We start from the raw sequence: 27,519 nt of genomic DNA, 5'->3' as shown, positions 1-27,519 counted from the left end.
CAGTGTTATTTTGAAGTGAGTCATGGTACATAAAAGGCACTGAACACTTATGGTAATTACTCAAAAGAATTATAAGCATAAAAACTGACTTGGTAACGAGCAATGGAGACCTGTTGATAGTATAAAACACTGTGAGAAAAGGCTCCCTCTGGAGTAATGTAGTTTTTGAGAAAGGTAAGTTCTAACTCAAGTAATAAAAGACTTCAGCTGAAGCCTTTTATAATATGCATCTAAAAGCACACAAAGTTGTTCAACAAGAATGTTTTTTCTTCTTTATTCTCTTGCAATTTGGATTACCAATTGAGCCCAATTCTCACAGGTTTGTTATTTGATGCGTATGTTGGGATACACAAAGTGAGAAGACTGGTCTTTGACAATTACCAAACGTGTACCATCCCTTTAAGTGAAGAACAAATACCAAAGGTGTACCTCCCAAAATGAACTTGTTCTTGATTATTTATTACCAATAACTTCAACCTGGTAGATTGTGTTGTTTTATAACTTTTATTGGGAATACAATCAAGTGTGATTTTCGAAGACACTAGGTAATTATTTGTAACTCTTTCTATAAACTGTGATGTTTCTGGGACAAAAAAACTGTGGTGTATGTAACAACTTATGGGTAAAAAACCAAAATTAATATTCTTTATCCCCGATGCAAATTTAACATCTATTATATCGTTGTGGTATCTGCTGCCAAAACATAGGATTCGAACTGCCGTTAGCTACCGGGCAATCTCGGTAGTCTAGTTGGTAAGACACTGCTCTAGAATTGCAAGGGTTGTGGGTTCGAATCCCAACCGAGTAACATGCCTGTGATATTTTTTCCACAGGATTCGGGAAGTACCGAGTATACAGTGCTAACACATCGGTGTATGGGTAAAAACCAAATGTTTTGATCAGTGTGCTCTGAAAGTGATCGAAACGTCGAGTTGTGAACCACTGGTTCTTCTGAGAAGAACCACACAGCTCATAAAGAGACTTAACTACAGGTCTCAGTAAAAACCACACTTGCTTGTTGGATTGTGTTGATTTGTTAACATGGTTAATGTCAATACTATACCAAAGCTGTAGAATGGAAAAGTACACAAATATTTTAAGAGAACTATTGTGAAATACTAGTTGTGCAATAGTATAATTGTGAGAAGGGATATCCTTCCATTAAATAAACATAAATAGTTTGAAATACAAAACATGGACAGGTTGTTGTGACTGAATTTGTGACATTACCTCATTCCCCCCCCCCCCATCCCCCGCCCCACCTCATTTCCCCCTCCCCCTCATCCCCCGCCCCCTCTTCCCCCGCCCCCTCTTCCCCCCTCTTCCCCCGCCCCTCTCAAAAGTTGCAACACAATGAATAGCGCCACCACTCGTCGGATATTCCCGAAGCCCACAACACGTTCCCAGTGTTTTTCGTTTCAATCGACCCCCTACCCCAGGTGAACAAATTCAAGCATGCAAAATGCGTGGAAATAAAGAATGGGACTGTCAAAAGTGGTGTTGTTGAGAACGAGGATGAATTTTCTAAGTTTGACGTCGGGTTACTTCCGGATAGCGAAGACATTATTTTTTGACGGGAGTTGGGCCAAATTTACTCTCAAAAATGAGGGCGAAGCAGAGAATTCCAGGAGAAATTTGTGCAGACTGTGGATCGCCTGGTAAGTATATACTTTTTTCTGAATTTATAATTTGAAATGGTACATTTGAGACACTTAAAATTACAAAACAGTCGAGACATAAAATATTTGACTTTTCTGTCAGTGTCGTGTCAAGATTAAGAAGAAGCAGGCGAGGCAAGGAAAGTGAATGTTACTTTTGATGTCAGGCTGTCATAGACAACAACACGACAGTGACACCTTGTTGTCGTGTTGGTTAGCCTACAAATAAATTGTTAGCCACATAAATAGGACGTTGTTTGCATCCTGGTTGTCTGTAGTTTTTATTTGGGACCTAGTAGGATAAATAAATGGACAAAAGTCTAAAGTCTTAGTTAATAACAAAACGAAATTGTTGACATTTTGTGACAATGACAGTGGACATACGGTTGGTCGGTTGGTCAGCAGGTCAGAAGGAACATGGACGTCGCATGGTGCTCTTTGCTTTGCATAATCACACGATGTGAATTCTAAATCAGGGACTTTCTTACTCGGAGCTCGGCTAATGTTTTTTAGTTTTATGAATTTGGAATTGGGACACGTTTTGATTATGACATGGGGTGGATGTCGAGGCGGTTTTAGGACTACCCCATAACCATCAGCTGTGTAGCCCGGCATCTGGCTATTTATTGCTAATGATGTTCACGAAGTAAACCAAATTAATTGTTCAATTTTTCCACAGATCCAGGATGGGCGTCGCTGAATCGTGGGGTTTTGGTTTGTGATGAATGCTGCAGTGTGCACCGTAGCCTCGGAAGACACATCTCACAGATCCGTGCCATCAACCATGGCTCACAATGGCCAAGGAGTCTTAGAGAGGTGGGTATAGTATGCAGACCATATGAACCTTTCCCATTGCACAACGCGCAGCGCGCATATATGAACCTGCAGGTCTCCTGTCGGATAACTTTCCGTATGGCGCCACCACTTTTTCACTCATTTTTACAGAAAGGGATATATCAATCAGGTAAATAAGTTCCTATATAATTTTATATCGAATGAAAAAGTGGTGGCGCCATACGGAAACTTTTCCCTCCTGTCTGCCATATTGGGGGTCAAAACATGCACAAAAGGATAGTACACATGTTTCTGCACCAAATGCGCGCGTAAACACATGTTTTGACCACCAATATGGTGGACAGGAAACGCGCATGCAAGTGCCCTGTACGTTGTTTATATGAACTTAACCTCTCTCTCTACCTAGATTTCACAAAGCATTAAAATCCATCAAAAGACAAATTGTCAGTTATACCATAGTAATTTACATTGTAACATCACACTGTACTTTAAAAGCAGATTTGATTGATTTGCAGTTGCGATCAATCTTCTCTCTTTGTGAAACCGGCCCCTGGTCAATGGGCCAATAATATTCCTGTCATCTTTCTCAGCTCCCTGATGAGTATACAGCCCAAGGCTGCCGTGGTGCTCGGGAAGATTTTTTTAAAACAAAATATCAACAAGGTCCATGTCTATCCACGCATTTATATCTCTGGGAGAAGCCTATGGATAATATGTAATTTTGTTGTTGATGTTCTAGATGGTGTACGCTCTTGTAACAAACGGCGCAAACTCAATCTGGGAGCATTCTCTTCTGGATCCCTCACAAGTCCGTAGTGGAAAGCGTAAACCCTCTCCAAAGGATCCCATACAGTAAGTATCTACTCATCTTACTGCTAAGTAATGTAAAGGCCAAGTCACACTGCAGCGATAACGAAAACGATAACGACGCAAAGAGAATGCATTCTATTGGTTGAATTCCTCCACGCAGAATACGCCCATGCTTATTCAACCAATCGAGGGTGTGCATTTTTAACGCTATCGTTTTCGTTCTTGTTATCGATGCCTGTGTGACTGGGCCTTAACTTGCTCTAAGAGTGGGGGAACAGGCCTGTATGCTTTGTTTTATGAAAGGGCAAGGGCACCAAGGCATTTTCTCCTTGGTAAAGGGCACCCTATTTGGAAAGTGTAAATTCGCCTGGAGCATTTCAAGGGCACCAAGGCAATGACCAAGGGGGGCATAGAGACAATCTTCATTGCCTCCGTGAAGCATCAGGCCTGGGGGAACATCTCCCAAGGAGAAGGTTTTAACCAGGATTTGGTAAAGGGTTTACAAATTTGCTGGAAATTTAAAACTGCCATGACCAGGTGTCCAAAATGTGTCACTTGTACATTACAAAAACAGGGTGTCCAAATTTATAGCAGGGTATCTTTAAGACACACAGACAACCCTCTGGCTAACACTGTGCTCATGGTCCTACATGTATTTCAAAGAGCTGCTTAAACAGAAACTATTGCTTAACAATTTTTTTTGCTCAGCAAAAATAAACAAGATACCAGCTACAACACATGGTATTTTACTTATTCTTGTAAGCAAGAATTTGTTGTGCTTAGCTACTATTTTTTGCGATAAGCAGCTCTATGAAATGGGGACTGGCCATGTGATACATGTTTAAAGGCACTGGACACTATCGGTAATTACTCAAAAATAATTGTTAGCATAAAACTTACTTGGTAACGAGTTATGGAGAGCTTTTGATCAGTTAAGAGTGACTCGCACTTTAGATCAATCTTAGCTCTTTGTTAAATCAAGCCATGGGCCCAATTTCATAGAGCTGCTTAAGCAGACAATTCTGATTTTGAGTGTTCTGCTAAGCAAACCTCAGAAATGTTACTTGTGATGGTAGCTTGCCTGGTAAGCAGATTCTGGTAAATACTGGTTAGCAAAATTGTTTTGTGCCTAACTTACTCTTAACGTGTGATAATATATTTGGTGGCTGATTCATACTGAACAATCAAATGTGCTAAGCAGTATTTCTGGTAAGCAGCTATCAAAAAGAAATTGGGTTATGTGATTGACATGGCAAAAAGGCTTAAGTCTGTTTGTTTGTTCGTGTGTTTGTTTGTTCGTTTGTCTGAATGCTTATTTATGCCCCCAACAACAGTGGGCGGAATAGCATAGAGGACTCCGGGGACAATTGGAGTCTCCGTCACAGTTTTACCAAACGGCGTCTGTCCTCCAGGAACACGGACCTGACGTTTTCAAGGTCGTAAGTTTTGACCTTCTCTATTCATAACAACCACCATGAAGCTGCAGCAGCCATTTTTGTTTACTGTGTTGCCATGGCAACATTGGTCAATCGTAGTTTACAAATGCAGCATAATCCATCTGTATCAAGTAATAATTTTTTGTTTAATTAATCATTTTATAATTCATAAATACCTCAGACAGATTAGGCAGTCCTATTGGTTAAAAGCTGGTCACATGACCATGTTAATCTGGTTAAATGGCTGGTAATGGTATAGAACTGGAGCCATTTAAGACCAGTTGTCTAAAGCGGGTTCAGCGTTAATAGCCATTATATGTGTACTAGTGCGCAAGCTTATGTTCATGGGCACTAACAACACATCGCAATATACGCAATCACAACACATCGTGATACGACACTAAAATTATTACACAAACATGTACCCATGAGCATGCAAAGCGACCTAAGGACAGAAATGGAAAGAATTTAGACGTTAAAGCAACAAGTTGCCTTGGATCGGACGAGTTGGTCTATAAAAAGCGTTTGAAACCGTTTTTCTATGAAATGCATATGGTTAGAAAGATGTTTTAAAAGTAGAATATAATGATCCACACAAGTATCACTCAAAATTGCACGGCTTTCCTTTTGCGTCGCGAACTAACACAGTCGACAATTTATGGGAGTCAAAGTTTTGACTCTCATAAATGGCCGACCGTGTTAGTCGAGGAGTTTAAAAGAAAACCATGCAATTTCGTGGCATATTTGTGTAGATCATTGTATTCTACTTTAACAACGCTTTTCGAAGACCAACTCGACTGGTCCAAGGCAACGTGTTCCTTTAAATTACAGTTTTTCCTTTATTTTTATGCTTTTTAACAAATAGAGTACGATGTATTTGTGAATGGGAAAACAAGAGTAGTAAAGACTGAGACTGAAACAGCAGTTTAGAACCTTGCAGGGTCATAACCCAGCAATAACAAACCATGAATATTGCTCGGTCCTTTATTACACAGCCATGACCATGCCGGTTTAAAAAGGCTGTACAATGACCTGGTCAGTCGTCACCACTCTTTCATTCCGTTAATACATGTTTTCAAAAGTACTATTTGTCATATTTTTAATATTTGCATGCTGCTTTTATTTTGATAACTGTTTTCTATTTCATAACACCACTTTTTCTTCATAATATATTACTCGGCATTTTTATAAATATTTTTGTTCGTGGATAAAAAATTTGAAACTTCGAAGTTCAAGTTTATTTCTATTCACAAAGAATTACAGAAGTAATAGACCAATCCTTTAAGCTCCGCCTAATTGCATATTGACCAATCACAACGCAACGAAGGGCCGACACTAAGGTCCGACATGCGTGCGCGTATCTTGGCGCGCGCGGCAGAGTTGTGCAGAAAGGCATTGGAGAGCCCCCAAGTTCTTGCTCACACGTGCGTCGTGGGCGGAGCCTACTGGATCGGTCTATTGTTATGTTAGCGGAGTGACAAAGAAGTAGTTTGGGAAAGAGAAGCTTTGAGTTGGGCAGAGGGTAGTGTGTAAGTGTACCCATCGACTCCCAGGACTTTAACATCCACTGTCTGACTGTACTTTGACTTACAGTACACGCGTTTCAAACAGGCACTTACAGAGTCACGACGAACCAAATTCTGAATTTAGTACATGAAACGTTTGACGTTTGAAACAGTTAGGAGCGACTGGACGTGCCAGAAGTCGATAGATCGACTGTTGCAGTCCTTTCGCAACGACTCTTGAGCGCCTTGGTTTCAGACGTTGATCTTGTCATGAGCCGAGCTAATGTAAATGTTACGTTAAGTTCACCGGTCTGATAAAAAAAATTATTTGGGTCGATTGGAGTGACTCCTAATCTAATTGGTTCGGCGGGACTCTGGCGAACCTGTCTAATACGGGTGTTATTAACTTTACTTAATAAATTTTTACTTCTCGCTCAATTTTATTTTATGGTTTATTCACATTTTGCATAATTATTTACACAAATGCTTTTCTGACTCAATTTTCTCAAACAGTGATTTTCATCATTTTTTTTTTATTTTAAGAAAGAGTAGGTGTTTAGTTCCCTCTTTATGCAGCCGTGGCATATCATTTTTGAGAGGACAAGGCCTTCATTTTGCAAATGGCTATTCCATTTGAAGTCTTAAAGTCCACTGGAAACTTTTATAGGGGGGCACTAAAACTTCAAAGAGCGAGAAGCAGCAAATTTTGCTTTTAAAAATTTTCTTCGAATAACAAAGAACAAAATGAGCACGATACCATTTCCAGATGGTATGGTAAATGGTATATTGGCTGCTGGTATCCTTTATTCTGGTAAGCATAATTTTGTTATGCTTAGCTGATGTTTGTCTTTAAGCAGCTCTATGACAATGGGCCCATTCAGATTTTTCTGTCGGCTTATTTGGATGCTTGTATCGATAAGTCCAGTTTCAAAATCCAGAAATGATTTTTGTTTTGTCAGAACGTACATGTAATCCCAGAAAAATTATAGGATTTTTGAATATTAATTTTGGTTTTTACCCATACACCGATATGTGTTAGCACTGTATACTCAGTACTTTCCCGAGTCCTGTGAAAAAAATATCACAGGCATGTTACTCGGGTGGGATTCGAACCCACGACCCTTGCAATTCTAGAGCAGTGTCTTACCAACTAGACTACCGAGGTTGCCCGGCAGCTAGAGGCAGTTTGAATCCTATGTTTTGGCAGCGGGTACCGCAACGATATAATAGATGTTAAATTTGCATCGGGGATAAAGAAGGATTTTTGACCTTACATGTAGGTCAGGGTCACGGATCTACTTACTCAAGAAAATTGTTTTGAAGTTCACAATCAAGTGCTCATGGCAACGTGTTTATCTCAGTTTAACAGGCCCATCCGCCCACCATGTTGCCATGTGGACTTAAAGGCAGTGGACACTATTGGTAATAACTCAAAATAATTATTAGCATTAAACCTCACTTGGTAAAGAGTAATGGGGGTAGGTTGGCAGTATAAAACATTGTGAGAAACGGCTCCCTCTGAAGTGGAGTAGTTTTCGAGATAGAAGTAATTTTCCACGAATTTGATTTCGAGACCTCAAGTTTAGAACTTGAGGTCTCGAAATCAACCATCTAAACGCACACTTCGTATGACTAGGGTATTTTCTTCTTTCATTATTATCTCGCAACTTTGATGACCGATTGAGCTCAAATTTTCACAGGTTTGTTATTTTATGCATATGTTGAGATACAGCAACTGTGAAGGCTAGTCTTTGACAATTACCAATAGTGTCCACTGCCTTTAATACTCGCTGTCCCTAATTGTGGATTTCCTCTGTATTAGTTTGCGTGATTTGTATTGAATTGACCTTGTAGAAATTCCACCCAAAGAATTTTAAGCTCCTGGCCCAATTTCATAGAGCTGCTAAGCACAAAAATTTGCTTCAGCATGAAATTTCTTCCTTGATAAAAACAGGATTACTAACCAAATTTCCTTGTGATTTTGTTGTAAGGACATTTAGTAAGCAAGAGGTATTGATTTGTTTTGTTCTCTAGCCCTTCTAAATCAGAGTTCATTCGGGCCAAGTATCAGAGACTTGACTTTGTTCATCGACTGAAGGATGAAGACGGTTCCAATGTGAAAGACCTTAGTAAAGTAAGTAGAATACACCTTAGCTGGTAGATCGTAAACCTGTCTCACGACTTCGTGCATCACCAAGCTGATCTGCATCCACAGTACTTAAGCAGCATGCAGCATCAGAGTCCAGCTTTCTCCAGAAGACAATCAGAGCATACTGATCGAAACGTTGAGTTGAAACCAACGGTTCTTTTCAGAACCACCCCAACTCATTTAGAGATAGTCATTACATGGTGTTACCGCAAATCTTTCCATATTTTATTTCCACCATGCAATGTTTCAAATTCAACAAACCTGTCTCCATTTTTTAACCTCGCCGAAAGGGTCCCAAAAATGTGAAGTGGATTTTGCTTTATTTATGTGACACGTCGTGAGTTTGAGTCTGAAGGATTTGGTTCTGTTTTAACAGGGTGTCATGGCAGCGTGATTAAAAGCATCAAAATCAAGTTCTGGTGGTTAAGTCATTGGTGTGTGGGTTCAGGTCTCAGTTGTGGCACTTGTGTCTTTGACCAAGATACTTTACTATAATTGCTTCTCTTCACCCATGGGTATAAATGGGTACCTGCGAGGGTACAGGTTGTTTTTGTGTATGAAAAAGCCTTTGGAGCGCTATGGTTGCCCAGGTTGTATACTCCCCAGGGAGCTGAGAAAGATTAAGGGGATGTTATTGGCCCAATGACCAGAGTACTATCGTAAAGCGCATTGAGACGGTTATTGTGAAATGCGCTATATAAGAATTTGTTAATATTATATTATTATAATTAATTAATTTTTATTGATTTTTCTTTGGCAGCAACTTCACTCAAGTGTAAGAACAGGTAATCTTGAGACCTGTTTAAGGCTGCTATCACTCGGTGCTCAAGCAAACTTCTACCATGTGGTAAGTTGCAGAATTTTTTTGCATTACAAACACAAACTTAAAGGAATACGTTGCCTTGGATCGGTCGAGTTGGTCTTTGAAAAGCGCTTGTAACCGTTTTTTATAAAATGCATATGGGTAGAAAGATGTTGTAAAAGTAGAATACAATGATCCACACAAACATGCCTCGAAATTGCACGGTTTTCCTTTTACCTCGTCGACTTACACGGTCGGCCATTTATGGGAGTCAAATTTTGACTCCCATAAAAGGCCGACCGTGTTAGTTCGCACAGTAAATGGAAAACAACGCAATTTTGAGGCAAACTTGTGTGGATCATTGTATTCTACTTTTAAAACATCTTTTCTACCCATATGCATTTTATTAAAAACGCTTTTTATAGACCAACTCGACCGATCCAAGGCAACGTGTTCCTTTAAAGGCACTGAATACTATTGATAATTACTAAATATAATTGTTGGCATAAAAACTTACTATGTGCTTGGTAGCCAGCAATGGAGAGCTGTTGAAAATTTAAACATTGTGAGAAATAGCTCCCTCTTAACGGGAGGCCTAAATGGTCTGAACGTTTCGACAAGCTTGCTCTAGTCATCGTCAAGAGACTATGTATTTTATATTTGACCCATCTTTTAAATGATTGTATGGTAGGAAAAAGGGAACACACCGTTACATGTTGCAAGCAACGCAGGGCAGAGCTTACAGAGTGAGCTCCTTATGGCATATGGTGCAGACCCGGGGGCCATGGACAGTAATGGACAGACACCGGCAGATTTAGCAAAGTGAGTACAGTGCCAAGGAAAAAGGGTGGATGGGCAGGGTCATCCTCACCAAATGGGGGAGGGGGCTTTTGCCTTGAGAGCATTTTAAGTTTGTTTATTCTGGAAATGTCGTGGCCGAGCGGTTAAGAGCAGCGAAATAAAACTCTGGTCTTTTCTGCTCAGCGGAGTGTGGGCTGGAATCCCCAGCCGTGACACTTGTGTCCTTAGGCAAGACGCTTAACCATTGCTTCGGATGGGATGTAAAGCCGTTGGTCCCATGTGATGTGTAACGCATGTAAAAGAACCCAGTGCACTTATCAAAAAGTGAAGGGGTTCGCCCCAGTGTTCCTGGCTGTGGCTGCTGAATGCGCCGTAGCAACTTGTAAACCCTAATAAGGTGCTACATAATTGGGTCTCAGAAACTTTCTGAAAGTTTGTATATACTCAGCGCCTTGAGTACCTTGTTAGCCATTTATCCTTGCGCAAACTTGACCCTAGGGTAGTATGTAATGTATCTATCAATCAAAACCTTGGGGTGATATTGAATGATCAGACCCTAAGAAGGTTAATGACAAAGATATTTGTTTGTTTACCTTAGAGAGGAGGGTCATCTTGAGCTAGCAGAGCGTCTTGTGCAGTGTCAATATGAACTCACTGACAGGCTGACTTTCTTTGTATGCAGTAAGAGACCAGGTAAGACTCATAATCAATTTACACATTGTCCAGATACAGATCTTTTATGGTTTGTAACTAAAACCCCGAGCTCAAGCCCCAATACCAGTTTTGGTCCCAGCCTCAAAGCGGCCCTAAACCCCTGCATTTCCCATCCTCAAGCCGAGCCCCTGCCTTCGTCCCAGCCTCAAGCCAAAATACAGCCTGTGCCTTAGTCCATCCTCAAGTTGAACCCCAGCCATAGCCTTGCTCCCAGCGTAAAGCCAGACCCCAGCCTGTGCCTTAGTTCATCCTCAAGTTGAACCCTAGCCTTGCTCCCAGCGTAAAGCCAGACCCCAGCCTGTGCCTTAGTCCATCCTCAAGTTGAACCCTAGCCTTGCTCCCAGCTTAAAGCCAGACCCCAGCCTGTGCCTTAGTCCATCCTCAAGTTGAACCCTAGCCTTGCTCCCAGCGTAAAGCCAGACCCCAGCCTGTGCCTTAGTCCATCCTCAAGTTGAACCCTAGCCTTGCTCCCAGCTTAAAGCCAGACCCCAGCCTGTGCCTTAGTCCATCCACAAGTTGAACCCTAGCCTTGCTCCCAGCGTAAAGCCAGACCCCAGCCTGTGCCTTAGTCCATCCTCAAGTTGAACCCTAGCCTTGCTCCCAGCGTAAAGCCAGACCCAAGCCTGTGCCTTAGTCCATCCACAAGTTGAACCCTAGCCTTGCTCCCAGCTTAAAGCCAGACCCCAGCCTGTGCCTTAGTCCCAGCATCAAGCCAAGCCCAAGCCTCGGGTCGAACCCCAGCCTTATGCCAGCCCCTCTCTTGGTCTCAGCCTCAAGCCAAACTGCAACCCCATCCTTAGTCCACCCTCAAGTTGAACCCCAGCCATAATAATAATGAACCATTTTTGTAGAGCGCATACCACAATCACAGAGAAGTACCTATGCGCTTTGAGTCCCAGCCTCAAGCCAAGCCTCAGAGCTCCAGCCCTAGCCTTAGTCCAGCCTAAGTTTTGTTCTCTAGAGAACTGTCTTGCTTTATATTCTACTAACGCGCAGTAAAATTTTTGGAATTCAGGAGACTTCTCATATCTTAAAAGAACTGTCCTGCCTTTTAACTACTACCTGGGCGGAACGTAGAAAATCGGCCGGGACTACTACTTTAGCTTATAGTGGATGGTTTTTAACTTCACTACCGCAGATTGAGTTCTGAATTAGTCTCAATGATTCGTCTAGCTTGCTCTAGTCATCATCAGGAGACTCAATATTAGTATTAAGTGTTGGTTTTTGATCTTTCAGACCACCTTGGAGGCCAACACTTCCTAATCCCAGAGATGGCTGACAGCTCGCTGGATCGATCTGAAGCTGCTGAACTGGCCAGGAAGAAACTCCAAGCTGTAAGTTGAAACATTTAGAGTCGAGGTTCAGATCCAGAGATTTAATAATAGTGGTTTCTTATAAAGAGCTCAGATCCGTCACATAGTGACGCTCATGGCGCTTCAACATTATTACCCCTGGTCATTGGGCCTTAAATCATTCCTTTAACCATCTCAGCTCCCTGGTGGGAGTATACAGCATGTGGTGCCAAATATGTAGCGCACTAAACTAAACCAACCACAAGAACCATCTCTGCACTCACAGGTACCCATTAAACCAACCACAAAAACCATCTCTGCACTCACAGGTACCCATTGACCCCTGGGTGGAGAGAAGCTTATGGTTAAGTGTCTTGCTCAAGGACCCAAGTGTCATGACCGGGATTCAAACCCACACTCTGCTGAACAGAAACACCAGAGCTTGAGTTCGGTCCTCTTATCCGCTCCGCCACGACACCCCAGATTTAGACTCAACGAGACAGAGTGGGACTCCGACCCTCTGATGATAAACATCTTCTGTCTATTCCTACTGCTTCGAAATCTCTCGGGGTCAAATCCTTTTCTATGGCTGATCCTTTTCAATACAATTTGATTTCACTTTATTTTCAGTTTTAAGTTTGCCCTCTTCATTTGATGATTTTGATATTTCTTGTCTGCCTTACAGCTGAGCAATCATCTGTTTGAGGAGTTAGCGATGGATGTATATGACGAAGTGGACAGACGAGAACTGGACTCCAGTAAGTCAGAGACTTATTTATTTAAGTATAAAGAATTTGACTTGCTGTTAAATCTTCTGTGTATATTCATGAGCTATTTACTTGTTTTCTGTTTTTATGCAGTTTGGTCATCATTACAGAAACCCAATTTTATTGGGGCTGATAAAACGGTTCCTTTCCTGCCACTGAACCCAGAACTGTCTTCCACAAGAAACCAGGTACTGTAAACCCTTTTTCGATTTTGATAATAATAGTACAGCAAGGATCTTGAGAGAAACCCTTGAGATCTAAGGCTCAAGACATAGTCAAGACATAGTCCTGACTTAAGGGTGTCACCATCTTCGATTCAGGGTGCTGCCATATTGACATCACGTAGTGCGGAAGGGTCGCAATATGTTTACGCAAGTGGAATGCACCCCTGGTCTATGGTTCTAAATCCTGGACTTTTGACATTGTCTTTGTGAACCGGCACCCTTGAATAGTATTTTGTGTCAGATACTGCTAAGTGCACTTTGTAAGTGCTGTTTGTTAGTATTTTTGCAAAAAATAGTTAATGGCCTGACGTTTCGACCCTAGCAGAGTCTTTCTCGAAGGCTCAATGACAACACAACAAACATGAACAGGTAACTAAGTGAAACATAAGCAGTGAAGTGGAAATACATGAATGGGGTTAGAAAGCATACATAAAAAAGCAGGGGGTAAACAATGAATAGGGGGACAAAAAGGGGGGGGGGGTGAAGGGAAGGGACTGTTAGTATTTTTATGAAGTTTTGGCCATGGGTTTCCAATGCGGGAAACCCTTCTTTTGAAATCGACTTATAATTTGTTTATCTATCTCCAACCAAACCAGGGCCGCCAGAAACTAGCTCGATTCAGCGCTAGAGAGTTTGCTACCCTCATCATCGACATTCTTAAAGAGGCAAAGCGGAGACAACAGGGTACCCTCTCACTCACACGGCCCTCTATTGACAAAGGTAAAGAACACTGCAGTGTTACCTGAACATCTGACGTTATACTACGAGGCTCCTGAATAATGCCAGAGACCGGCCTCCAGCCGGCGTGTACATGTACCTTTGACCTACATTCATTTCACATAGAGATATGCGGTCAAATTCTATGGCGGACGTGATAGGAGTGTACTGTTTGGGTGTCTATGGAAAGCTCGTTTATCCAATGATATCATTGTATCCAATGGAATCACTGGATCTGAGTAGCAGGTACCTGTCTACTGCCAGTTTGACTCATGTAGCCTGGTCTCCTGTCTTTATCTACAGTTATTGGTTTTACAGACGTAAAACTTTCCATGTGTATTAATTTTATTGTGTACCCCTAGATGTGGGGCAACAGATCTACGGATCATAGTATGTATTTGCTTTTGTTGTCCCTTGCCCATCTCGGGGTATATTGTCAATGTATTATGTTTTGTACTGTTATGGCAAATAAAATAATAATAATAATAATAATTGGTCTGAGTTGATTGAACGCACCCTTTATATCTTTGCTTTTTAGAAACCGTTGAAATCCACCGAGCCCCCCCTCCGCCTCTCCATGAGAAACCACCTCTCAATAACATTAATGTTTTCTTGGACGATAATGAGCCGGTGTACGACAGTGTTGCATCAGATGATGATGATGATGGGGACCAGGGAAGGGCCAAATCTGGCATTTTTCTTAGGGAGGGATCGAAATCACAGGTGAGTGTTTGTTTTGTTTTGTTTTTATTAAAAAAAGAATAAATTATTTGGTAATAATGCCTTGAGCACCTGGCAGGATCCTGCTAGTTGACCTTTGACCTCACATCCATTTATACGCGCACACACATTTCACTGTATAAGCCTTTTTGAGGTATGGCGGACACAATGCTACAACACTGTAAAGTTGTGGTAAATTTGTGCGTATTGACCATAGAAATAGAACGCATGTTATTCAGTGAAGTGCGCATTTTAGGCAACGCGACGTTTACACGTTAACCTAATGACACCCAACACGGTGAGCGTGGCATCAGTTGCGGCGTGTGACGCGCGCGTATCACATCCGCCATACCTCAAAAAGGTTTATCACATTATGCACATGCCTCAGCGGACGATTTAAAGCACATTTTTACAGCTAGGCTCATTTTCCTGGCTCTGCTTACTCAATGGCAAAGAATCGGCACTTGCCGAAGCAGGGAATCAAGTGCTTACATGTACGTCAAGCATGTTTCACGGGTTAGCAGGGAATTTTGGCTTCTGCGCGTGTGTACTCCATGTTACTAGGCATTCTGTGCTTACATGGTTAGCGCAGAAATTCAGAGAATGCGGAAAATGGTAAGCAGAGAATGCGGCGGTAAGCAAAGCCATGAAATTTGGCCCTGGTGTACAACATGTAGCTGACAAACTACATCACTTCAGAACAGACCAATCAGAACACAGAAATTGAAAGCCTGATAAATTTATCCACTTATTTCATTATGTGGTTGCACGGTTGGCTTGTGCGTAAAGCGCTCGCCTCTCACCAAGGTGACCCCGGTTCGATTCCTGGCCAGGGCCATATGTGAGTTGAGTTGTGCGTTGGTTCTCTGCTGTGCCACGCGGGTTTTCCAGACCATCTGATTTTCCTCCCTCGGAAAAATTCAAATCCTTTCAATCTCTAGCTGTGCTCCGTGGTCATAATGGGTTGATGTGGCTGGCAGCTGAAGACGCCCTTGCATGCCTGCTTCTCAAACACGTTGTAGCCGCACCCTTCGCAATTCAGCTCTAGCTGCGAGTAAGGATGATTAGCCCCCCAAATTATTATTAAAATTATATCATCGGTGCCTGTCTTTATCCTTGCGGATAAAAACAGGGGACCAGTCTAACCCTACCCCCCTCCCCCTCCTACACTTTATTGAAAAATTTAAACTTCCTGCATAATAAAGCCATGTAAGGAGACTATCTTGCTGTATCCGATAAATCTTCGAACATAAACCACAGTCATTTTTTCGGGATGTTATTAATTAAAGAGGATTTTTTGGTATCACCAAAGTATTTTTGGGAGTTATTGTTTGCATATTGTAGAAAGTGGTGTGCAATAATTTTGTTAAATAATGACCTCCAGGAAAGCTTTAATTAATTTTATGGCATTCTTGTCGGACAGATTAAGGGTGTGTTCATTTTTAGTATTATTTGTCATTTGTTATCAATATTTTATTTTTGTATTTTTTATACTAAGTTTATTCTGTCTCACTGCCACCTTGGCTTAACTTCATAGAGCCGCTTACTTAAAAAAACTAGCTAAGCACAAACCAAAATTTGCGAGATTAAGGTGCATGATTTCAGGACCTCCAAATCTTATTCTGAGGTCTCGAAATCAAATTCAAATATTTTAGTGGAAAATTACTTCGTTCTCGAAAAACTACGTTACTTCTGAGGGAGAAGTTCCTCACAATGTTTTATACTATAACCAGCTCTCCATTGCTTGTTACCAAGTAAGTTTTTATGCTAACAATTATTTTTATTACCAATAGTGTCCAGTGCCTTTAATATTGTCCCTCCTAAAACTACCCCCTTCCCTGGGTCCATACAAGGTACCAGCAGCAGCTGTAGGCTGGGCCCCTGTCTTTCAGGTACATGTACCTGCTACTCAGATCAAGTGATTCCATTGGATACAATGGTATCATTGGACAAATGTACAGTGACATGAGCTTTCCATAGATGCCCAAACAGTACACTCCTATCACGTCAACCATAGAATTTGACTGCATTATCGCTTTGTGAAGTGAATGTAGTTTAAAGGTGAATGTACACGCCGGCTGGAGCGCCGATCTCTGGCACTATACACGAGCCTATGAGTATGACGTCAGATGCTCAGGTTACAGCAGCAGTGGATGTCCCACTTCCTCTAGTTAAGAGTCCCTGGGGTATTTTGGACTTGTTCTATTCCAGACACTGCTAATTACTAACTGGTTTCTTAAGCCGGCCACGTGAAGATTATTGTATACCTCAGTCTCAGAAGACGTTGGCTTACTCTGGGGTTTAGACCGCAAGGACACGACTTGCTGTAAACTTTTGTGTCTGTGGATTATATTGTTTGTTATGGTTTATTGGCGTTGAGATGGCTCCAGCAATGTCAAGAAGTTCCTCTGAGGGTTCTTCAAAGAAGGTAGACATGATTTTTATTTACAGTTGTCTGGGTATCTAGGAGACTCATACATAAAGTTTCAATTTTGGTTTAATCCTTGAAGGCCTTGTCACGCAGGGCAATTGTTACATGCAACTTTCTTGAGTGTTTTTGTTTGGTGACTTTGGCCTAAAGGTTGTTATCAAGTAAAATTTTTAATGGGAATCTCATATAACAAAAGCTCCAAGTTACTCCAGCCCATCAGATCCATAAGTGCAAATTGCGCCTGATATGAATGGAAATAGTAAACATGTACTAATAAGATCAAAGTCACAAAAGTCTTCTTTTTTTGGGGGGGGGGGTTATTAAAAACATTTCAAGTCACAGCAAAACGTCGAATTGTATTTGAATTACAGACATTACAATAAATGTGTTAAAAATATAAATATGTATAAAAGACACAAAGGCCACAAAAGATCTACGAAGATAAAATTGCTTACATCGCCCCAGATGGCAAAGGGTTTTAGAAAATCGGAAATAAGCTCCAAGTAAATCATTCAGTCGGCCTCATTTCATTTGAGCATGCTATGCTTAGGCCAATTTTCCAAAACTTGCTTCCCACATTGTTGAACATTCCTAAAGACAGTGGACACTATTGGTAATTGTCAAAGACTTGTCTTTACAGTTGGTGTATCTCAACATATGCATAAAATAACAAACCTGTGAAAATTTTAGCTCAATCGGTCGTCGAATTTGCAAGATAATAATGAAAGAAAAAAAACACCCTTGTCACACGAAGTTGTGTGCTTTCTGATGCTTGATTTCGAGACCTCAAATTCTAAACTTGAGGTCTCAAAATCAAATTCGTGGAAAATTACTTCTTTCTCGAAAACTACGTCACTTCAGAGGGAGCTGTTTCTCACAATGTTTTATACCATCAACCTCTCCCCATTACTCGTAATCAAGAAAGGTTTTATGATGATAATTATTTTGAGTGATTACCAATAGTGTCCACTGCCTTTAAGGAGAAACCACGTTAGCCATAGCCTTATCCACAAGCCAATAACTCAGACACAATCTCCTGTGAGTAGCCAGAGCCTCACAGCCATCCAACCTTCAAAACACTAAATTATCTAATAATGAACAAGGCACCAGACATCCTCTGTGGAAGTCTTGTGATCATCTGTGTATGGTCAGCCTCCTGTGAGCTCATTATGAGCCTAGATGGGGTCGCATGTACATGTGGTCTCGCCTCAACACAATCTGCTCTGCTTTTATTATACATTGTACATACATTCCATGCTCAATAGTGTTTTTATCTCCTTGAGGGTAGACTACTCATCATAGTATTGCCTCAACACTCGAAATCAAATTCGTAGAAAATTACTTCTTTCTTGAAAACTATGTCACTACAGAGGGAGCCGTTTCTCAGAATGTTTAATACTATCAACCTCTCCCCATTACTCACTACCAAGTAAGGTTTTTATGCTAATAATTATTTTGAGTAGTGTCCACTGCCCTTAAGATGTCTGCTATGAAACAATAAAATAAATCAAAATGAAATGTTTGCTTTCTTGCAGAGTGCGAGCTCAGATGTTCCCGAGGAGTATATTACTCTTAAGGAGTACCTTCAAGTCAAGAAGCAGCTGGCTTCCTCAGAGGCTAAGGTGACTCAGCTCCTGGCTATGAATAAAGATCTCAATCAAGATGTCCATATGCTGCAGTCAATGGTGAGAAAATAATATAATAATAATAATAAAACCATTCTTATATAGCGCATATCACTGTGAGGTCCCTATGCGCTGTAAAAGGAAATCAACAATTATTGTACAAAGTAAACAGAGATGTTTTTAACCGGGTTTTGAATTGTTCTGATGTCTCAGCCTGTTTAACAACCTCTGGAAGACTGTTCCATAACTGAACTGCTGCGGGAACCGTACGAGCGGGAACCGTACGACTTGGTTTTGATAACTGGGGGGGGGTGTCAGAAGGGATTTATTTGAAGATCGCAGATTCCTGGTTGTTTTGTACTCCTGAACTAAGCTTTGAAGATAAATAGCTGAAATAGCCTGGTGTACATTATACCATGAAGGTGGCATGTCGGGGCCGAGCGGTTGAGACGAGCCAAGTTACATGCAAAATAAATAAATAAAAAGTTGGACTAAAAGGCTAATCAAGAAACAATGAATGCTTTTATTAAACAAGGTCGATAAACTCAAAGAGGAAAATGAACAGTTCCGTGCCATCCAGCGTCACATGGACTTCCCACAGAAGACGCGTGACTTGGAAAGCTACCAACCAAAAGGCGGTAACGTCAACCGCTCTCCCAGGGTCTCTGGCCGTCCAATGTCTATGATTGATACACGTCTATCCAGCTCTAAACCCTTCTCTATCGTGCCTGAGTGTGCCGTGCCTGTTGCTGCTGCCCCTGAGGCGGCCGCTGCTGAGGGGAAGGGGAGGAGTGTCAATGCTAACCTCCCACCGATCACAGATGCCGGGGATGGCGTTGAGGTAGGAATTGTTCTATATTTTATTTCATTTTCATTAAATTGTTCTTCATCATGACATCACTAGTGGTAAATGGGTACCTGTGAGGGCAGAGATGGTTCTTGTGATTGATTTAGCCAAGTAGCGCATTATTTCAATTCAATTTCAATTCAAGGATACATTTATTTCCATACTCTCATAAAAGAATTACAACAGTTACATGTATTACGGAGTAAAGCAAAACATTTCTTTAAGTAAGAGTAAACATGAATAAATAAAAAGAGCACAGGGCCGTTTTGGTAAGCATAAGCTTGTAAAAAAACAGCCAGACAGACAAGAAACGAGACAAATTCGTAATAGAAGCGACAAGATGGCAGAACAGTTTAAGCTGAAAATAAATTGTTGCACAGTGACCAGGGGTAATAATGTTGGAAGCGCTTTGAGACGACCTTCTGGTGTGAGAAGCGCTATATAAAAACTGGCTATTATATTATTGACGATGACTAAAGCAAGCTAGTCGAAACGTTGAGACCAATTCAAGAACTGACTCTGCAGTAGTGCAGTTAATTACGATCCTTTAAGCTTAAGTAGTAGTACCAGCCAATTTTCTATACCTTCCCCCCGGGTAGTACAATGTAGTTAAAAAAGCAGGACAGTTCTTTTCAGAACTGAGAAGTCTCCCGAGCATCCAATAAATCTACTCCGCGACAGTAGAATAAAGAAAGACATTTCTCGTAGAACAAACTCTACCTGGCAAGTAGATACACACATGGTGTTACCGCAAACCAATATATTATTATTATAATATTAAATAACTACTTGTACCTCTCAAAAAAGGACATAAAACAATGACTATATGTTTGTTCTCACAGGCTGAGGATACATCTGGGAAGGAGGAAAGACCTGCAAGTGACTACGACAACACCCAGACCCAACTAGCAGAACCAAGGTCAGTCAAAGGTCAAATCGTAAAGGAAACACCAACATGACCTCATGTTTGCATGGTCACTGATTATTGCCAAAAGGTGGCTGGCAAACTATGGAAAGTCATATTATTATTTTTATAGAGTTTTAAAAATACGATGCCATTATTTGAGTACAACGCTTACATTAAATGATATCGCACAGAACATTTACGAGCAAGATACAACTTTTTTGAAAAAACTAAATACACTGACGCTCATTGTTTATTCAGTGAAACCATAATTTAATAGTTGAATTGTTTCCCCAGCCCAAGCCAGCCAGACACGACAGACACCCCAGGGTCCCCTGCAGCCTCTAGCTCCCCCACGGCTGAGCTGTCTCCACGCAGCGATGGCGGCGGGGAGGTAGACCCTGATAAAGTACCCACGCTGGAGGAGATCGTGTCTGCCACAGACAGGATCACCAAGAGGATACAGACTTTGTTATCCATGGCAACAGAAGGCAAAGTGGACAGGTAATTATTCTGTTGTAATAATAATAATAATAATAATAATAAGGATTATTTTCCAGTACGCACTAATCCACCAATCAGATGCTCGAACTGGAGGGTGGTATAAAAAGCTATAACCTACTCCCAGTTTTTATATTGCACACTGCGTATTGTGAGTGTCAATGCGTCACGATCGGCATACAGACAGTGCAAAAATTACATTCTAATCTTTGTGCGCGTGCATGCTGTTTGTCACGAAATAACATTCTGAAATTTTAAACTTTGCCTGTTGCACGCAAGACTGGATATGTGTCGCAGAAGCGCTATATTTTTCCGTATTCCACTCGCACTTGTGAGATAACGTCTAATATTTATGTTGTGCAATATCCACCTAATAAGGTGCTCAAAGGGCGTGAAAAGAAGATGAAAAAAGCAACAGAGGAAACATCAAAAAGTCATATTCCTTCCTCGTCTTCTCGCCATTGGGTTCTTGGCTAGTAAAGTGATTAGGTTCAATTTTCTGAGAGTTGTTGGCTTCACTACCAGAATAAATGAGATGAAATAAAATTAAAAACTGGTAGTAAAGTGGCATTTGTTTTTCTACTTGTTCTTGTTTTTAGCTTCGCATCATGCTCTGACAATATTCGCTCTGCCGTGACTGAAATGGCCAATCTCTTCCCAGAGGTGAGTTCAATAGAATTGGCATTATTCTGATTCTGATTCTAAACTACTACTTTCTTGTACAAACAGCACTATGTTCACCAACATCTAAAGAACGTCCTAAGATGGTAGCTTGATATCGTCAATAAATAAGATCTATGATTGTTTAAGTGTCTTGCTGGGATTCAAACCCACTCTGCAATTACTCGGCCACCAAAACTTGTCTTTGATCTGCAACATTTACTTATAAAAAAATGGTAACCAGCCAGAATACCATAGTTACCATTGCTGTGACTGGTACCACGGTCATTTCTAGTTTGGCCAAGACTGCTGCTAAGCTGAATTTTCTGCTTAAAAACATTGGCCCAATTTCATGAAGCCTGTAAGCACAACAACATTAAAAATATTGATTAACAGAAACAGGTTAGCAGCCAAAAATTAAATGAAGTTTACAATGTTGTGACTGGTGCCCCACTCAATGTTTTGCTTAGCAAAGAAATGTATCATGCAGTATTTTCTGCTTAGTAGCTTAATGAATTTGATCCCTGATAATTTCCGATCGCATCGGAGTCGACCTATAACACCCTTTTTTCTTCTTTTTTTTGACATTTTCAGAAGCTACGGACTGAAGCAGTCAAATCACCGCTACGTATCCTGGTATCAAGTGCCACTCGCCTCCACACAGAGTGCAAGAACGCTGTGCCCTCTGACCCCAGCGTGACCCCTGACCTCAAAGGCCTGACCTCGGAGATCATCGCAAGAGCCTACGATATTGCCAAGTCTGCAAAGCAGCTGGTCACTTGTTTTCAGTGAAGGAGTTTACAGTCAAACCCCATACTAGGAATGCTCCATTAAAGAAAAAGGCTAACAAAAACATCCTCTTCCTCTTGCAGCTTACACCTGTTATATCTATGTAATTCCTTTTCCAGAAATTCTTTAATGGAGTTTTCCCCCTAATGCTAATACTCTACAGGCATTCCACAAATCAGTTGACTCGCAGAATGCAAAATCATTGATTCAAAGTTATTCCTGAGAGTGCTGTCTTAAGTCTTGTCCGAAGAATACAAAATTTTTGGCATGCATCATGTGCAGGGGCCTTTCTTAAGCCATGGCTTGGGCTCTGGCTCAGGCTTGTCTTCAAATCGTGTAAGTTTAAAGACACTGGACACTATTGGTAATTGTCAAAGACAAGTCTTCTCACTTGGTGTATCTCAACATACACACAAAATAACAAACCTATGAAAATTTGAGCTCAATTGGTCATCGAAGTTGCGAGATAATAATGAAAGAAAAAACACTCTTGTCACACTAAGTTGTATGCTTTCAGATGCTTGATTTCGAGACCTCAAATTCTAAACTTGAGGTCTCTAAATCAAATTCGTGGAAAATTACTTCTTTCTAGAAAACTACGGTACTTCAGAGGGAGCCGTTTCTCACAATGTTTTATACTATCAACAGCTCTCCATTGCTTGTTACCAAGTAAGTTTTTATGCTAATATTTATTTTGAGTAATTACCAATAGTGTCCACTGCCTTTAATGTAAACCTGTTGATGTTTGTGTTTACTGTCGGTCGAAAATTACCCAAAACCAACATACTCATTGAGGTTTTCAGACAATATTTATTTTTCTGTTTGCAGGGTCAACCTCACTTTATAAAAAATAATAATAACGATGTATTATAAAGCGCACAAATCCAGGGGAAGGGACAAAAGGAAAATCCAGTTCAAAGGCACTAAATGATTTTGACATGAGTTTGTCTTGAGAGATTTTTTGAATGAGTTATTATTTGTTGCGGTTTTAGTGTGGAAGGGGTGGTTGATTTTAAAATTATAAACTCAAAACCCCAAACTTGCTTCCTGTTTCTTATTCTTGATGTCAGGAATGAAAACATGTTTGCCAGCTGTTTTTGCTAACCAATCCTTTTCTGTGATAAGCAAATTTTGTTTGTGCTTTTGAACTAGCCCTGAACTAGCACAAATTCATGCTTAGCAAATTTGTCTGCTAAGCATAAATTACCAGTCAGGGTACCAGCCACAAACAATGTACATGACACGGTATTTTGGCTGGTAACCTGTTTCTGCTAAGCAATATTTGTCTTTGCTTAGCAGTTTTTCATGCAAAACTCGTTAAGGTCACATCTCTATGTAAGGCAACTGAAATAAAAAGCGGGTTTTTTTCTTGTGTTAAAAAAAAGGAGTTTTAACGTTAACGATAAACAGATTAATGTTGAGTAGCTGCTTGTAGAATGCATGTCTTAAAATCAATCAGAATAAACCGAAGGAACTTCTGGAATTTTAAAATATTTTTGACTATATCAGAAGTTAAAGATATCGTAAAATATTGTGCAGTATACGCAGACTTGTACAAAACTGTAAAACCAGATTTTTTGTATGTAGTACACATTTTTTACTTGTAGAATTAAAATATAGTCGGAAAGTTTTATTATTATGTTATTTCAAAGCGCAATAACAGCAGTGAGTCTGCAAAAATACATTGGTATTTATAGAAGTTTAATTTTACTTTATGCCATTTCATTTGATGTGAAAGAAATGTTAACTGCAGTAAAACTTCATTATGACCAGCACGAAAAACGCTAGGATTAATACTATCTTGAGTCTGGACAAGTAACCCGTCCCAACTTACATGTAGGATGTGTTCAATTCGTCTCAACGTCTATTGATACAAAACTTAACTATGGATATGAAGATTTCACAAAGATTAAGTCCCAAGTTTAAAGGAACACGTTGCCTTGGATCGGTCGAGTTGGTCTTTGAAAAGTGTTTGAAACGTTTGTTATAAAATGTATATGGGTAAAAGTAAATGGCCGATCGTCTCGGTTCACAGAGAAAAAAGACAACCACGCAAATTCGAGGCAAATTTGTGTGGATCATTGTATTCCATTGTATTCCACATCTTTCTACCCATATGCATTTTATAACAAACGCTTTTTATAGACCAACTCGTCTGATCCAAGGCAACGTGTTCCTTTAATCCCAAGTTAGGAAGAGTTTGGTGAAATTGACGACAGGGGTGCATTTCACAAAGAGTTAACCAGTTACTGCCTTTAGACTAGCCTTAAATTTTGAATAAAACCTAGAGTCATATGACTAGTCCATGAGTGCGTTTTGGCAACCCCAACCAGAAACATTGGTTATCGGTTGAGCGTTTTCGCGTGTTCGGTTGAGCACGGTGACAATGCTGTTCAGACCAACCGGTAACCGACTTGTCGAGTTGGTTGGGCTTTGGTTGGGGTCGCCAAAACGCACCCCTAAGTTAGGACTATCTTGGTGAAATCAACCCCAGTGTAGTATCTTGCCTGCCAGAAAGGCACTGGAATGTACACAGTCACTTTTTTTGTAAAGGAAGGTTACATGGTCTATAGTTGAAATGGATTCCCTGCGTATAATGTAACAAATTGTTAATCCAAATTAAGAAATACTCGTCATCAAAGTTTGTTTTTTATTTTGTTCATATAAAAACATATTTAATAATCGGATATTTAACAAGTGTACATTAGAGATTAAAAGTAAGACGAAAATATTTACAAAATTGCGACAATTCAGCTCAATAAATTAGTTTCTTTGTTAAAATAATCTCAAATTCTTGTTCCAATGTTAATTTTACATCAGGAATATTTTTTGTTTTTCCCACTACACCGATGTGTATCTTAAAAGCACTGTTTACTTAGGCTGTGTCTGAACTGGGAACTCTGAAATGGTGACTTCGGCCACAGCTACGGCTAGATCGTGCGCTTCTGCCTATTCTTCAGCACTGGCAGACGCGCTGATCTAGCCTTAGCTGTAGCCAAAGTCGCCGTTTCGGATACGGCCTTAATACTTTCCCCCCGAGTTCTGTAAAAAACACACAGGCGAATCACTCTGATGGGATTCGAACCCACAACCTTCTGTTTTTATCTGTTAATCCCTGCGTCAACCCCACTCCACATCTTTAATCCGCAACAGGCTTTCTACAGAGGGCGGGAGAAGAGATGGTGGAAGATCTGGTATGCCTCTTAGTACAGGTGGTAGACTGCCTACACCCATGCTGTCATCTGATGATCCATCATCCACCTCTCCTCCCCCTGTTTGGCTAGTCTCTTTTTCAGTCCTCCTTCTCTTGGTTCTACTCTCTAGCCAGTCTTCCACTGTAGGATTAGTCTTCTCTCCAGGCTTTGTTTGTGACGCTTCAATATGCTTTCTCTCTTCAATTTCTGCAAGGATGAACAATCATTTACCCATGATAATCAACAAAACTCTAATCAACTACTTAAAGTTTTATTTTTGAAAGATAAAATGCATTGCCTTGGTGGGCACCAACTAAATGGTACCAATCATGACCATTCTCTGTAACCGGTACAGGGTCATAAATGAAAACCCTCCCACGCAATTTCATGAAGCTTTAAAGCTCAAAAACTTGCTCAGCATAAACAGTAACCAACCAAAAAACCCACAAAGTTTACGTTGCTACAACTGGTGCCTCGCTAATTTTGTGCTTAGCAAAGAAATTACTGCTAAGAAGTACTTTCTGCTTCATAGCTTTCTAAAATTGGACACTGTTAGAACCTAGTTTCAAAGTTCTAGTTCACAAATGCCATGGTCTACCTCTATACTCATAGCGTTGGCTCTTGAACCTATGGCATACCTTAGGGTCGTGGGGTTGGCAATGGGGTAAAATTCACTGAGACTTTTGTGTGTGTGAACAGAGACTTAACGTAGATGCCCTGTTATTAAGTGGTGGTTCATATGAAATAAGTGTAAAGGCTAAGTCACACTGCAGTGATAACGAAGACAACGCATTCTATTGGTTGAATGAGCGTCTGCGTGGAGCAATTCAACCAATAGAATGCATTATCTTTGCGTCGTGATTGTTTGCGTTATCGCGCTGCAGTGTGACTCGGCCTTTAGACTACAAACCATTTAGGAGCTCGTGTCTTCTCTGCGTTGTTAAGTGGGAGAACCTGCAGATTACGCCAAAACTGCATTCACCTGAAAGCAAACACAAAACTAGATGGTGATGTGGCATACGTCATGATTAATACTAGAGGTCTGCAACCGATTTCCCAAAACACTAGGATTAATCCTATCTCGAGTTAAGATGATCAACTCGTCCTAACTTAGGATGGGTTGAATGCATCCTAACGTCTGAGAGTACGGAACATACTCGGCCCAAGTCCTAGTATTGATCCAAAACATATTGCGGTTAACAAAAAAGGTAAACAAATAGTATCTATAGCATTTTGGAGGAAACATTGTGTCAAAGAAAGTCCAAACTGTATTGACCTGTTCGATAAAATCTCTGGCAGGGCGTTTTTGTGGATTCCTCCTCCAAGATTTCTTCAGGAGCTATGAATAAAATGAAATGGAATTCTTGACATTAGTCATAATTGATGCAAATGTACAGTTCTTAAATTCTGCGTTTGGCCGCAAAACATTTACGCAACTGCACAACCCGTACATGGCTAAGTCCACTTGTAAAGTAAGCGCAATGTTAATTATGGCGTAGCCGTAGTTTCATTGCGCCATAAACATTGCGCAAGTGGACTTACGCAGGCAAGTGGACTTACGCAGTTAGGATGTGCAAATCTACAATGTTCTTTTCTGTGTTTGGCTGCAAACTGCGTGCAAGCTCTGCAGTTGATTTCACACAAAAAACTTTACGCAACTGCGTAATCCATACATGGCCAAGTCCACTTTGTAGTAAGCGCAATGTTTATCTATATCTGTGTTTTGTGGCGTAGTTTGTGCCATAAACGTTGCGCAAATGGACTTCACAGTTGAGTTGCGTAAAGTTTCATAAAATAAGCTGCTGGATTGACCCCAATCCCAATGCCTTGCCTTAGAACTTAGTTCAGTTCAGGACCGAATTGAGCAAATCCCATCGGTTTGCACAGTGAACAAATCCCATTGGTTTCCACAGTGAACAAATCCCGTTGGTTTGTACACAAAAAGGAAACCCGTCAACCAATATTCAATCAATTCAAATCTTTCACCTTTGAAATTCAGATAATGGAGCTTCTCATTTGATTGATGCTGTCCACCTTTCATGTGCTTTCGTCGGTTCTGCTTGTTGTCTGGAAAGGATTTATCGCAATAATCACAGTAATACCGCTTCATAATGACACCGAAATTGTGTTTCTAAAACACACTTTTGCAACTTTGTTGTTTGTGACAAAGCGCCCTCT

General features: G+C 40.7%; 2 protein-coding genes across 4 annotated transcripts; one reads left to right on the top strand and one right to left on the bottom strand.

Moving 5' to 3' along the window:
- Positions 1-1,550: 1,550 nt before the first annotated feature.
- LOC117290991 (ARF GTPase-activating protein GIT2-like) lies at positions 1,551-22,560 on the top strand. Of its 3 annotated transcripts, none has more exons than XM_033772589.1 (19): positions 1,551-1,658; positions 2,338-2,474; positions 3,193-3,305; positions 4,598-4,699; positions 8,239-8,338; positions 9,114-9,200; positions 9,847-9,977; positions 10,555-10,649; positions 11,907-12,004; positions 12,648-12,720; positions 12,823-12,917; positions 13,550-13,673; positions 14,209-14,393; positions 18,357-18,506; positions 18,982-19,287; positions 20,136-20,212; positions 20,495-20,701; positions 21,298-21,361; positions 21,953-22,560. In XM_033772589.1, the coding sequence occupies exons 1-19, from the start codon at positions 1,604-1,606 to the stop codon at positions 22,148-22,150; spliced, it is 2,397 nt and encodes a 798-aa protein (XP_033628480.1). In that variant the 5' UTR covers positions 1,551-1,603; the 3' UTR covers positions 22,151-22,560. The 3 variants fall into 3 exon arrangements, with proteins under 3 accessions (XP_033628480.1, XP_033628479.1, XP_033628481.1); XM_033772588.1 differs by having other exon boundaries at positions 4,598-4,702; XM_033772590.1 differs by lacking the exon at positions 4,598-4,699.
- Positions 22,561-25,245: 2,685 nt separating this feature from the next.
- LOC117290990 (zinc finger matrin-type protein 5-like) lies at positions 25,246-27,490 on the bottom strand. The gene is made up of 4 exons (XM_033772587.1): positions 27,328-27,490; positions 26,618-26,680; positions 26,252-26,323; positions 25,246-25,548 (listed from the first exon to the last, which is right to left on the bottom strand). Exons 1-4 carry the CDS (start codon positions 27,449-27,451, stop codon positions 25,268-25,270), a joined length of 540 nt encoding a protein of 179 aa, XP_033628478.1. The 5' UTR covers positions 27,452-27,490; the 3' UTR covers positions 25,246-25,267.
- Positions 27,491-27,519: the final 29 nt, after the last annotated feature.

This window comes from Asterias rubens, chromosome 5, assembly GCF_902459465.1.
Source record: "Asterias rubens chromosome 5, eAstRub1.3, whole genome shotgun sequence".
Lineage (NCBI taxonomy): Eukaryota > Metazoa > Echinodermata > Asteroidea > Forcipulatida > Asteriidae > Asterias > Asterias rubens.
This window is presented reverse-complemented; position numbering and strand designations above follow the sequence as displayed.